General features: G+C 35.3%; 2 protein-coding genes across 2 annotated transcripts; both read left to right on the top strand.

Annotated features, from left to right (window-relative positions):
* The first annotated feature begins 3,038 nt into the window (after window positions 1-3,038).
* On the top strand, window positions 3,039-5,389 carry LOC9322295 (protein FMP32, mitochondrial). The gene is made up of 7 exons (XM_002886183.2): window positions 3,039-3,525; window positions 3,681-3,812; window positions 3,917-3,976; window positions 4,496-4,572; window positions 4,651-4,707; window positions 4,836-4,902; window positions 4,997-5,389. The coding sequence occupies exons 1-7, from the start codon at window positions 3,346-3,348 to the stop codon at window positions 5,114-5,116; spliced, it is 693 nt and encodes a 230-aa protein (XP_002886229.1). The 5' UTR covers window positions 3,039-3,345; the 3' UTR covers window positions 5,117-5,389.
* A 2,267-nt stretch (window positions 5,390-7,656) lies between these two features.
* Window positions 7,657-11,996, top strand: LOC9320238 (DNA replication licensing factor MCM4). Its single transcript, XM_021033411.1, has 18 exons — window positions 7,657-7,756; window positions 7,834-8,520; window positions 8,615-8,743; window positions 8,819-8,900; window positions 8,972-9,104; window positions 9,187-9,258; window positions 9,358-9,480; window positions 9,570-9,683; window positions 9,774-9,986; window positions 10,093-10,191; window positions 10,264-10,424; window positions 10,533-10,629; window positions 10,730-10,891; window positions 10,991-11,071; window positions 11,147-11,225; window positions 11,336-11,472; window positions 11,585-11,644; window positions 11,742-11,996. Exons 1-18 carry the CDS (start codon window positions 7,720-7,722, stop codon window positions 11,814-11,816), a joined length of 2,541 nt encoding a protein of 846 aa, XP_020889070.1. The 5' UTR covers window positions 7,657-7,719; the 3' UTR covers window positions 11,817-11,996.
* Window positions 11,997-13,006: the final 1,010 nt, after the last annotated feature.

Here is a 13,006-nt window from a genome sequence, read left to right as displayed (position 1 = left end):
ATTACTAGATTACCAAGACAATAATGCTGACCAAATAAAAGTATAGGAATAGCATATACTTTTAATTTTATGTGAAATATTTTAAGAAATTTTTGTTAAGACCATGCTATTTCTATTTTTTTTATAAATTAATTAGTACCCTTTTCAACTTTTTTTCCATCCTTTAAATAGACATTAATTGAAGATTGTCAGGTAAACATAAGATGAAATAACATTTTACATAAAGACAGATGTGTGAATATATTAACTAGTAGAAGAGGAGGAAAACTAAACTCAAAGTGAAATAGAAGTGATGAAACGGTTTATAAAATTAAGTAAATGGTGGTATCTAATAATCACTATTTTAAAAAATAAATAGTTAGACAAATGAAATAGAGATGTATTACGAGAGAATATATTAAACACTTCAACTTTTTTTAATCGTCCAATATTACACTTTAAATTAACTGCAAAAAGCGATCATTATTATTGATTTACATTTTGAAGATAAATTTATTTATTTTGACTAAAATAAAAATATATTTTTTGTTGACAAAGACTAACATATATATATATAAATTTGTAAACCATATTAGGTATAATCAACACCAAACTCTGGTAACTTATGTCTTAGTTATTCGGAAGATCCAATTCCATTTATTGGTCCTTCGCAAGAACGGCTACTATAACACACACACGAATGAGATAGGCCCATGTTGAATTCTTTTCTTTTACCCCGGTCTTGACATTCACAACCGTTAGCTACTTTTCTAAATTTGGAATGTTTGGGATCTTGTTCAAGTTCATTTAAACACAACTTAGATCCGTTAGGTCCACATGATCCATAACCCTCCAGTTTAGCAAGACATTTTGTTTTGCCCTGTCCTGTTTTCAATAAGAAAAATAAAAGATTGATTGTAGATAAGATATGTAGTTTTTTTAACTAAACAGTTAATACTACAAAAATATTAAAAGTTTTATGTTTTAAAATCTTATAGAAATAATCAATGTTTCATATCTTACGAACAAAATGTTAAAATCGACATGAGATTAATATATTACCGTTAACATGGTTCGTAACGAGGAGTATGAGAAGACAAACAACTATAAATGAAGTAGCATATCTCATGATTCAACAATTTTAATAAAAAAAAAAGGTTATGTATTTTACTTGTAGAAACTTGTTGTATTCTTATTAAATATACTTTACATACACTAAATATAGATTGTTTCTTTTACTAAATTCGAGAAAATATAAGCCTAAAAGGGGAAAAGAAATGTGGTAACAAAAAAGTCAACGAGAGAAAAACAGATCGATGGTCTATTCCAAGAACGGTAAACAATTCTTGACAATGTTTACATATTTATTTTCTTTTTTTTTTGCTAAAACCTAAGAATGTAAATATTTCATATAAAATTAAAACGGTTTAGGTTTACAATCGATAAACTATAAACCTACTTATTTATTTTCAATTTTTGTTGTACAAATAACAAATTGAAGGCATATGGACCTTAATATCTCTAGACCTCGAGTTCTCGGCTCCTCTTATCGTCGTCCATTCCCGTACCGCCAAATTTCCGAGCTCACTAAAGATGCAAATCAGTCGAATAATTCTCAGGTAATATATACTTTTTTATATGTATAGTTAATTTTTTTTTTTTTTTTTTTTTTTTTTTTTTTTTTTGCATAAAATAGTGCTTTTTTGAGATTACGATGGGTTCATATTTCATAACACCTAGAAAATATGTGGCTGTTATCTATGTGCAAAAGTTGATGTTTTGAAAAACAAAACCTTCCATAATTCTTGCTTTTGTTATTGTCTTTTTCAATTATATGGATTAGTGTGAGGTTGTGTGACTTTAAAAGTAGAAGCTAGCTTTGGGGATTTCCGGATTAGATAACACATGAGAAGCTGCTTTTATTCTCTTATCAATTTAGTTTAAGAAGGAATAAAGTGAGTGCTTTTTAGTTTAAATTTAGTATTGGGCACATACCCCACCTCCACACATCATAGATCTGATCCCAACTCTTCTCCGTTCCTTAGTAGGATTATACTGTTGTGTAACAAGAGATACAAAATTTACGACTCGATATGGAGAAGATGCGAATTGAGCTAGGGTACGTATCTAGTCACACATCATCAACGTATTGTAATATTTGCTTTAACAAATCGGAAACTAGACCTCACATTTGAAATTGGGAAGGCCAAAAACAAGCTTGATGAGTTATGGCTTTTTCTTTGATTCAAGAATTTATTTCATGTTACACTATTCACCTCGAAACTTAGGAAGATCAGATGTTTTGGTGTTTCAGAAATTTGGAATTGTAAAATTCACGTTACACTTAATATCATGCATGGTAGCAGTCGGACTAACGCTTAAAAAGATTTTGGTTTCTTAAAACCAAAATAAAAACCAAAGATTTTGGTCTTTGGATATTCAGTTTACGTAATTCTTCTGATCAATAATGATACATTTAATTCTACTGTCACATTTACGAGTTAAAGTTATCGTCATAGCAGACTTGATTCGAGCCTAATCTAGCATGCTTTTGTTTTTAACATAGTTCATCAATTTAACAATTTAAACAATAACACATGCAATGTTGCACGAAAAAAAAAAGAAAAAGAGAAAAACAATATAATAACACAGTCAAGAACAAACAAAAGCCACCATAATTTGTTTTTCAAGTTTATAAAACTGTAATCTTATTCGAATGATATATTCAACTAAGCATTTTGTGTCTTGATTGTGGTCGAATTGGAAATTCAAATAATGGATGGTTCATCATTGTTTGTTTACTCTAGTGACAAGTTATAACAACAACAACAACAAAAAAGTTATAACAACAAAGAAATTGATCTAAAACTCTGGAACTGCATAGTAAAATTGAAAAAGTTATATGGGCCTTAAATTTACAGCCCAATTGTAAGTGTCCTTTTATTTGGGTCTGAAACAGTCCAATCGCTGACGTGTCAATGCATACTACTGACGTGGCAGTTTAGGCTGACGTGTCGTCAAACATGATTGCTAATTGCTTAATTTAATAAATCACTGAAGAAGATTAAGAACGAAATACAAAAATTGGAAGAGAAGAACTTTTCGGGCAAGTAATTAATTACGATTTGGTCTATAAAGGGTAAATATGTAATTAAACACCAAATCCCATTGAGAAAGAAAAAAATCAAACAAACCCAGAAGTAGAAGAAGAACCCTTTCGTCGTCAAGGTCTAGCTTCTCAAATCCTCTCTCTCTCGATTCTCCGATTCCCAAATTACCGTCTCCTCCACCGGAAAATCTATACCGCGATTAGGTTTTAGCGTAGTTCCGTAATCTCCGGTTATTATTTCTTTCAATTTCTGATCGATGACATTGTCCAAGCGATTGGCTCTATTGGGAGCTCAATCTGCGATTACTCTCGCTAAACCTCGAGGTCTCGTTTCCTCTCTCGGATTGCTTAATCGTCGTCAATTTCCGTACCGTCAATATTCTGAACTCACGAAAGCTAATGGAAGACGTGCCTTTCTCGTTGATACATTGGCTCTGGTATTTTCATTCTCTCTATGTAGACTAGATCTAGAACTTGGCATGAATTTTGAGTATTGAGAACTTTTGGAATCTCTAGGATTTTAAGTTGCTGTAGGAGAAAGCAATGAAATGTTTATAGTTTTCTTTGGGTTTATTTTGATGTTTTGTGAAAGGTGAGGAGTCTTGAAGCTCAAGGTGTTCCATCGAAACAAGCTGAGGCAATAACTTCTGCTATTACTGAGGTTTTGAATGATAGCTTGGAAAATGTGTCTGAGTCTTTTGTGTCAAAAGCAGAAATGCAGAAGGTAACTAGTTTCGATTACTGTTCATTAAGTTGTGGGAAACTACTGTTTAAAATTTTAATTATGTGAAACTCTCTTTTTCTTAGTTTTGATTTGTGTGTTTGCAGATTGAAATGATTCAAGATTCAAATCTGTCAAAATTTAAATCTGAAGTCAAAAGTTCGCAGGTAACATCTACCGTTAGAAAATGTTTCTGATCTTGCATACATTAGTGGTTGTTTTTGATTAGTAGTGGTTCAGAACCTCAAACTTGTGGCTGTTTTCTGGTTTGATGTGCAAAAGTTGGTGATGTCCTCAAAAAATTCTTCTAAGTTTTCTCTCTTTATTCTCATTATGGATATTGATTAGTTTGAGAGGTTGTGTTGTTACTTTGAAAATAGAAGATGTACAAGCCGCGTTTTTTGAGTAAATTAGTTTATCTAGGAAGAGGGCCTGTTTAGTAATTCAAACTCTCATTGCTGCAGCTGTTTATGAGTTGGAGTCTTAGGCACTTATAGCCAGAAAAATCGGTATATTGTGTTTATTTGCATACCATTGTACTGTACATTTTCATGTCATGTTGTGTTAAATCAATGTAGCACCAGCATCTACTGTAAGTAGTTTAGGCAAAATAGCATTGTCTGTGCTTCCCTGTATAACGCAGTAAGAAGATTTATGATACCAACTCTTCTTCATGCTTTGTAAAGGAGCATCACTTTACTGTATTGCAACGTGAGACAGAAAAATTGAGAGGCGATATAGAGAAGATGCGAAGTGAGCTCAGGTTTGTGGCCATAGTTCGCCTTTTAATATGCTCTTAACCAATCTGAAACTAAGACCTAAGACCTCTCACTTGAAACAGGTACGAAATTGATAAGGTCACAGCTGGACAACGCTTGGATTTGAATCTTGAAAGAGGGTAAGAAAACTCTCAATTTTGCACAGTACTCTCCTTCTATGACCATTTACCAACGTAGCCATCTGCAAGTGAAGGCGTGATATATAGAGTATTTGGTAATCTGGTTATGGTTGTTTTGTTACTCACAGTCGAATACGCGATGAGCTAGCTAATCAGAATACCGAAACAACAAATCTCACAAACAAGCTTGACAGGGTATATAGCAACTATTCCCTTTACTCATGAACTATATACATTATAGACTGAAACTTAGGAAGATGAGAAGACATAATATGATTTGCTTTTGCAGGAAATCCATGCGTTGAGAGCTCAATTAGAAGCTTCAAAATACGAAGTCATCAAATATTGCATAGGTACACTTGTGTCGATTTCAGCTGTGGGACTCGCCGTCCTTCGCATCATGATTTAGTACGATCCCAACACTCAAAACAGCTCTCTGCTTACAGCCTTAAAGCCAAATTGATAACTTGTCATTTTTACTTGAACACCACCAATCTGCCATATTCTTTTTTTGTGGCGATCAAAGAATATTATTGTTTCTGTGATCTATTTTACCATCATCCTTATTAGGACAGGCTTCAAAATATGCACCGCAAATTATGTCAATTCAAGGATCACTGGTTTCTTCCATTTACATTATTTAGTTTTCTGTCAATGTCAGTGTAACACAACACTTGAGAAACTGTTAAAAAAGTAATTATTGGAATTGTTTTAAACCGATAAATCCAATGCTCCAAATAATACTTTGAACTATCAAGTTTTACGAGTAAAGAAAATAAACCAATGCTATAATTCTTCCTCGGGTCAAAAGCCTAATTACTTGCCAAACTAAAGTAGCGCCTCTGATGGAGTCGCGGAGGAGACAGAACCGGTCCGGAGATCATCAAACCGGATGCGTGTACCAAACCGAAAGTATTTGAATTAAGTTGGTTTGGTTGATGTTGAATAAGTCGTTTGTTTCAGTCAATAACGGAAGAAGTGGTCTCTGTTGTTAAGGAACCACCTTTCCACTTTCCCATTCCTTGTTTGTAGGAGTTGAACTCCATCTCTTTGCTCTATTTAAGATAATCGAAAAGCCAAAAAGAGGCAATAAGAATTGCCCAAAGAAAAGTGTTATCTCTGTTTTACAATTTGGATCCGAGTTATAGTCTGAGACCTATCAGCCTCAGTGTACAAGAGAACAGCGTGACGTTTTTCTTCGGGTTACAGACATTCTTTAGACTACATTCCGTTTTGAGTTTGAGCAAAAGAACTGCATGACGTTTTTCTCCAGTTACAAACAACACGCATATAAAATCGGCTTCTTGTGATTTTTCCTTCAGTGTTGAAATAGAAAACAAACAGAGAGACTGTAACAAACTTTCTCCGGCGAAATCACAGAGAAAACGAAAAATGGCGAATCAAGAAGAAGACGATCTCGTACTCGACCTCTTAGAGTTCCTCAATTCCTTTGCCGTTAAGAGTCTCTACGAAGACATAATCTACTTGGAAGCTTCGGAGACTGACACTGATGATCTCTTCGCAGCTGATTTTGTTCTCGTCGATGGTGTTGTTAGTGTTCTTGGTGATTACCGTAACAGTTCGTTTCGTCGGCAGATAATGTTTCTCCGTGGAGGTTCTCGTTATTGTATTGGAGATTATATCAATCGCGATGGTGTTGATGATGAAGATGACTATAATGATCTTGATGATGAGTTGGTTCCAAGGAGCGTGAGCAAGAAGCTAAAGAGACAGAGGATTAGGAAATTGGGGAAGAGATCTTCGTATTTGCAGTTGAAACCTGGGTGTGTTCATGGTAAGCATGGCTTTGGTATCAATTTCAGGTGCTGATAGGTTCGATTTCTTCAAATTTTCTTTCGATGAAACGGCTTAGATTTCTTCAAATGGTAGTGTTTGGATTTGCTTATTGATTTCTATTTTAGTCGTTCTTGGATTGTTCAGTTTCTGCAATAATCTTGTAAATCGATCTTTAGTTGCTATATGAATTTGTGACCTCTTTTGTAGAAGAATCAATAGAAGAACAGTTACTTCAATATATAACAATCCATATATAGTCCATGAAGAATCTTGAGGATTTTAATTGATTTCCTTTGGAAAAAATGTTTTTAAGTTCATGAAAATTGATACTCCCTAGTCTATGAGGATTGAGGATTTCTTGGGAAATAATGATATTAATTTACAAACGGATTTGTTCATTCAATAGAAAATATTTGCCAGGTAAAACAACGGAAAAATCATTGCCAGCTACACGAATTATACGCCAACACATCACCACACATGCAGACTATTTTAATGTCTCGCTAACTACACGAACTATTGGTATTACATACGGACATCCCCGAACTATCATCGGTTATGTGTGCAACACCATAACTATCATTTTCAGATAATATAAATGTCTTGTTAGCTATTGAACCTTTTTTAATTGATTTCCTTTGGAAAAAATGTTTTTAAGTTCATGAAAATTGATACTCCCTAGTCTATGAGGATTGAGGATTTCTTGGGAAATAATGATATTAATTTACAAACGGATTTTGTTCATTCAATAGAAAATATTTGCCTTGTAAAACAAACTATTGAACCTTTTTTAACATTTAACAAAATTTTCTTGGTGAGTTTTTCTCCAGGGATATATGTAAATCAACTTGTTCCAGCCCCATTAGATTTAGTTAACATCAAGTTATTTTAAAAAATGAATTATTAATGTAGTATTTTTCTTAAAAAAAAAAAACTAACAACTTTCAAGTTTTTTTTTGTTTTATCGAATATAAAAACTTACTGGTAGTTCATAATAGATTACAGAGAGGAAAAAAACAAAATAAACGTCTACAGTTAAAGATTTAGGATCAATAAGCCTTTCGAGTTAATATATTAACAGGCCCAATAGTTAGGCCCATTCAAAGCCCATTTACTAATGGCGCCAAAATCAAGTGAAGTCCCGCCTAATTCATCTCTACTCACTAAAAAGCGCCGAAACCTCTCATTCCGTCTCTCTCAATTCTCCGATCAGCCATGGCTTCCGATTCTTCTCCCGGCAACCCTAACGACGGTAATATCTCTCTTCCTCTCTCCCTCTCTCTCAATGCCGAAACTGCTTCATAATTTTGACGAGTCTCACTACCTCAGGTCCGTCTTCTCCCGGAGAAAACGTTTCAAGCCCTATCGAAAACACATACTCTTCCCCCGCCGCACTCCACCGTCGCCGGCGAGGAAGATCCTCTACCCCCACGCAATTCGCAACTCCTCCACCACCACCTTCACGTCTCGCATCATCCAATTCCACTCCTCCAACATCTCGTCCTTCCGCCGCCAGATCTAATGGAAGAAATGGACGCGGTGGCGGCGGAGGTGGCGGCGGCGGAGACCCAGGGACACCACTGTCTACTGACGAACCACTGCCTTCTTCCGACGACGGTGAAGACGACGGCGCTGATGATACTACTCCGACTTTTGTTTGGGGTACTAACATCAGTGTGCAAGATGTTAAATCTGCGATTGAAATGTTTGTTAAGCATTTTAGAGAAGCTAGAGAGAACAGTGAGGATTTGTTTAGAGAAGGGAAGTATATGGTTTCGATAAGGAAGGTGATTGAAATTGAAGGAGAATGGATTGATGTTGATGCGTTTGATGTGTTTGATTATGATCCTGATTTGTATAACAAGATGGTTCGGTATCCGTTGGAAGTTCTCGCTATCTTCGATATTGTGCTGATGGATATTGTTTCCACGATTAATCGTTTGTTCGAGAAACATGTTCAAGTGAGGATTTTTAACCTCAGGACATCCACTTCCATAAGAAATCTCAATCCATCTGGTTAGTATGATTCAGTTTTTGTTTTTCTGTGTTTATTAGTTCACTCTAGTGGCTAGCTTAGCTTATCTTTGGATGTTTGGTTTTGGTTTGTTAGATATCGAGAAGATGATCTCTTTGAAAGGTATGATAATTCGGAGTAGCTCTATCATTCCTGAAATCAGAGAAGCTGTGTTTAGATGCCTCGTTTGTGGATACTTCTCTGACCCCATTATCGTTGATAGAGGTAATTTGATCACTTGGATTTATCAGTTTCTGTATATATCTGCTTAGTTTCTCCTAATGTCTGTTTACTTCTTAGGGAAAATAAGTGAGCCTCCTACTTGCTTGAAACAAGAGTGCATGGCCAAGAACTCTATGACACTAGTGCACAACCGATGCAGGTAAGTTCTAGACATAGAATATATCTGATTCTTTTAAATTCTGTAACTTTCCTAATTCATTTGTGCATCAGGTTTGCTGATAAGCAGATTGTGAGGCTTCAAGAAACGCCTGATGAGATTCCGGAAGGAGGAACACCTCACACAGTTAGCTTGTTGCTGCATGATAAGCTAGTTGATAATGGGAAACCTGGTGATAGAATTGAGGTTAAAAAGTAGTAATGTTATCAGGATATTACATTCATTCCTATGGTATTGGTTGACATTCAAAAGCTTGTTTTCTGGATAGGTCACCGGAATTTACAGAGCAATGACCGTTCGAGTGGGGCCTGCTCATAGGACTGTGAAATCTGTGTTTAAGGCATGTCATCATATTTTTTTCCTTCTTTTAGTGATTCCTCTTTTTTCTTATTACGTTCTGACATTCTCAATTATGATCTTTTATGAACGTTGAGTACAGACCTACATCGACTGCCTTCACATAAAGAAAGCAAGTAAGTTACGAATGTCTGCTGAGGATCCTATGGATGTTGACAATAGTCTGCGTAGAGTCGATGAAGATGTCGAGCTAGATGAAGAGAAGGTATTTCATATTTTTAACTAAAAGGATCTATAGTTTGTAACTTATTCCTTTGTCCCTCCATTCCAACCAATATTTGTGTTACTTTTCAGCTGAGGAAGTTTCAGGAACTCTCCAAACAACCAGATATATATGAGAGGCTTAGTAGATCACTAGCACCAAACATCTGGGAGTTGGATGATGTTAAAAAGGGTCTTCTGTGCCAGGTACTGTAACGCTTTTGATAGTTGCTTATGATTCAGCAAAATCCAAACGACACTAGGTCCTTTTACTAAGACAAATTTTTTTATGTGAAGCTTTTTGGAGGGAATGCTTTGAACTTGGCATCTGGTGCTAATTTTCGTGGTGATATTAACATCTTACTTGTTGGTGACCCTGGTACGAGCAAGTCCCAGCTGCTCCAGTACATTCATAAGCTTTCACCCCGTGGAATTTATACTAGTGGGCGAGGGAGCTCAGCTGTTGGTTTGACAGCTTATGTAGCTAAAGATCCTGAGACCGGAGAAACTGTATGTTAATCTTGTCTTCAATCTTTTTGTAGTCAGCTGGTTTTTTCATTGTATTTTGAGGGTCTTCCTAAACCTGACCTGTTAATGTGAATGCTACATTGTTTAGGTTTTGGAGAGTGGAGCTCTTGTTCTTAGTGACCGAGGTATCTGCTGTATTGATGAATTTGACAAAATGTCTGACAGTGCGAGGAGCATGCTGCATGAGGTTTGTGCCCCTTGTAAATGTGGTCTCTAGTCCATAAGATTGCATTACCAATGAACATTGTTTCTCTATCAGGTGATGGAACAGCAGACTGTTTCAATAGCAAAGGCTGGTATTATTGCATCTCTAAATGCCAGAACCTCTGTGTTGGCTTGTGCAAATCCTAGTGGTTCACGTTATAATCCCCGGCTTTCTGTTATCGAGAATATTCACCTTCCTCCGACCTTGCTTTCTAGGTATGTTGCAATCCTTCAACAAAGTGACGCTATTTCTTCATAAGGCTAATGATTTCCTCTTCTGCATCTCCATTGGTGTTACTAATTTTATCTCATTTTGCTTCTTAGATTCGATTTGATCTACTTGATTCTTGACAAGCCCGATGAGCAGACTGACCGAAGGCTTGCAAAGCATATTGTGGCCCTTCATTTTGAGAACGCCGAGGTCTTCTATTATATCTTTTCCCAGTGTGTATGATATGTTGACAGATATTTGTGTTTTGCCTTTATCTTACTTAATTTGTAGTATTTGTGTCAATCTACAGAGTGCTCAGGAGGAAGCTATAGATATTACTACACTGACAACTTATGTTAGCTATGCCCGCAAGAACATTCATCCTAAACTATCAGATGAAGCTGCAGAGGAGTTGACCCGAGGATATGTTGAGATGAGAAAAGCAGGGAAGTTTGCCGGTAGTAGCAAAAAGGTGTGCCCTCGGAACTTCAATATGTTTCTATATCGTAACCAAGGCTCATAAAAAGGCTATGATTAGTCTAACGCTCTAAACTCTCTGAATATGGCACAGGTCATAACAGCAACTCCTAGGCAGATTGAAAGTTTGATCAGACTTAGTGAGGCCTTGGCACGGATGCGCTTCTCCGAATGGGTTAGTTACACTCATTATATGCAATTTTCTTTCATTGTTTCAAACCAACTATAACGATTCTTGTTATGGTTAAAGGTTGAAAAACATGACGTGGACGAGGCATTTCGACTTCTCAGAGTTGCAATGCAGCAATCAGCAACCGATCACGCCACAGGTAGTTTCTTCACAGTAAATTTTAACCCATTATTATCATCAGGATAAAAGATAAACAGTAGCATTCATTACCAATTCTAACAATAAACACCTGTATTTATTTTGGTGAAGGGACCATTGACATGGACCTGATAAATACTGGAGTGTCAGCGAGTGAACGAATGAGACGGGATACCTTTGTGTCGTCAATTCGAGACATAGCTCTGGAGAAGATGCAAATTGGAGGATCATCAATGCGCTTATCAGAGGTATTCATGCATTACTCCTTTATATTTTCCCAATTTGTTATATGCCAAAAGCAAGCAAATCATTTTACAATAAGAGAAACCGTTTCTAAGTACAATGGAAATGTTGTTGCAGTTACTTGAAGAACTGAAGAAGCATGGAGGCAACATAAACACCGAAATTCATCTTCATGATGTGAGTCATTTATAACACACTTTTGCTACATATCAAAAAGTTTTGATCTAAGGACAGAGACATAACAAAGTATTTGTTGTTGTGACGCATTAAACAGGTAAGAAAAGCGGTCGCAACGCTAGCGAGTGAAGGATTTCTGGCAGTTGAAGGTGATAGAATCAAGAGAGTTTAATCACAGTTCATGAGGGAAGCTTAATATTTGCAGTGATTAGAGTTTGAAAATTTAAGTAGCATATTAATAGGATACCCAGCAAATGATGTGGCTCAGCCCATCTTTTTACTATTTGTGAATTTGTAATGAGTTATTAATTTTTGAGACAGTCTATCTAATGCCTTTCCAAAGTTTCTATTATATGTTATATATATTTTCAATTACTAGATAAATTATATGCTTGTATAGGCTTAATAGACGCAATTTTGGTAAATGACAAAAAAATGGAATACAAATTAAGTAAATGACAATTTGTGGGCATCTAATTAACTAAATGGCAATAGAAGAAAGTAACCAAAACTGACTTCTAAACCCCAAAATTTTAAACTTTTAACTTATAATTAATAAATTATATTCTCCCATATCATGTTATTGGAAAAAATCACTCGTCAGTCGTCACTCTTCAGTTAAACGAATGGTAAAATCCTTCAAACTCATCCATACAAAAACCCTAAAATATTGTGTTTGTTCCCTTTGATATTTCTTTATTTTCCCTTGTGTTTTCCTTATTAGTTACCGATCACAAAAACAACAAAAATTAGCAATATCAAAAACAATATCACCAATATGTTTGTGCATCGCTATCTCTTATATGTTTTAACTATTCCGGTATTGTTCACCGCTTTTTTTTTTTGATTAAAACTCGTTTACCATTTTGTATCATCAATCATACCTTTTTAAGTCTATGTATGTAATATTTCCACATGAGCAAAAACAATACTATGCTTCTTAATTAGTATATAGATATTTTTTCTGATTTAGTTAGTCTTCACTCCTATTCCCCTAAACTGTTATTCTCTTGATGAAGTTAGTTATATTTTCACATGATACAATTCTTAACAAAAAAAAAAAAAAAAAAAAAAAGAGCTACTAATAATCATTTAAAAAGGTTGAGCATTTCAATTACAAACTTTATAGCATGAAAAGGTGGATTGTACAAAAGAAGAAAGTTAGATAAAAGATTGAAAAGTGGGTCCACAATTAGAACATTATTGGATTTTGATATATATGGTATGGTCTAAAATGACAAGCGATCATGCGTCAAAAAGTAAACGATACGATTGTTCTCTAACTTTCTTCGTTTCTTATTCGCAAGGACGTGGAACTCCTTGCTCCTTTACCTCTCTTAGTGCTCCATCTCTCTCACCTTG

Source organism: Arabidopsis lyrata, assembly GCF_000004255.2.
Source record: "Arabidopsis lyrata subsp. lyrata unplaced genomic scaffold ARALYscaffold_3, whole genome shotgun sequence".
Classification (NCBI taxonomy): Eukaryota; Viridiplantae; Streptophyta; class Magnoliopsida; order Brassicales; family Brassicaceae; genus Arabidopsis; species Arabidopsis lyrata.
The sequence above is the reverse complement of the archived record's forward strand: the minus strand, read 5'-3'. Positions and strand labels throughout refer to the sequence as shown.

Bases quoted from the DNA above. Each gene is read 5' to 3' on its own strand.
- LOC9322295 (XM_002886183.2), top strand. From the start codon at position 3,346: ATGACATTGTCCAAGCGATTGGCTCTATTGGGAGCTCAATCTGCGATT. The intron at 3,526-3,680 runs GTATTTTCATTC...GTTTTGTGAAAG, and splicing joins TCGTTGATACATTGGCTCTG to GTGAGGAGTCTTGAAGCTCA. The intron at 4,573-4,650 runs GTTTGTGGCCAT...CACTTGAAACAG, and splicing joins AAGATGCGAAGTGAGCTCAG to GTACGAAATTGATAAGGTCA.
- LOC9320238 (XM_021033411.1), top strand. From the start codon at position 7,720: ATGGCTTCCGATTCTTCTCCCGGCAACCCTAACGACG. The intron at 9,105-9,186 runs GTTAAAAAGTAG...TTTTCTGGATAG, and splicing joins AACCTGGTGATAGAATTGAG to GTCACCGGAATTTACAGAGC. The intron at 10,630-10,729 runs GTCTTCTATTAT...GTCAATCTACAG, and splicing joins TTCATTTTGAGAACGCCGAG to AGTGCTCAGGAGGAAGCTAT.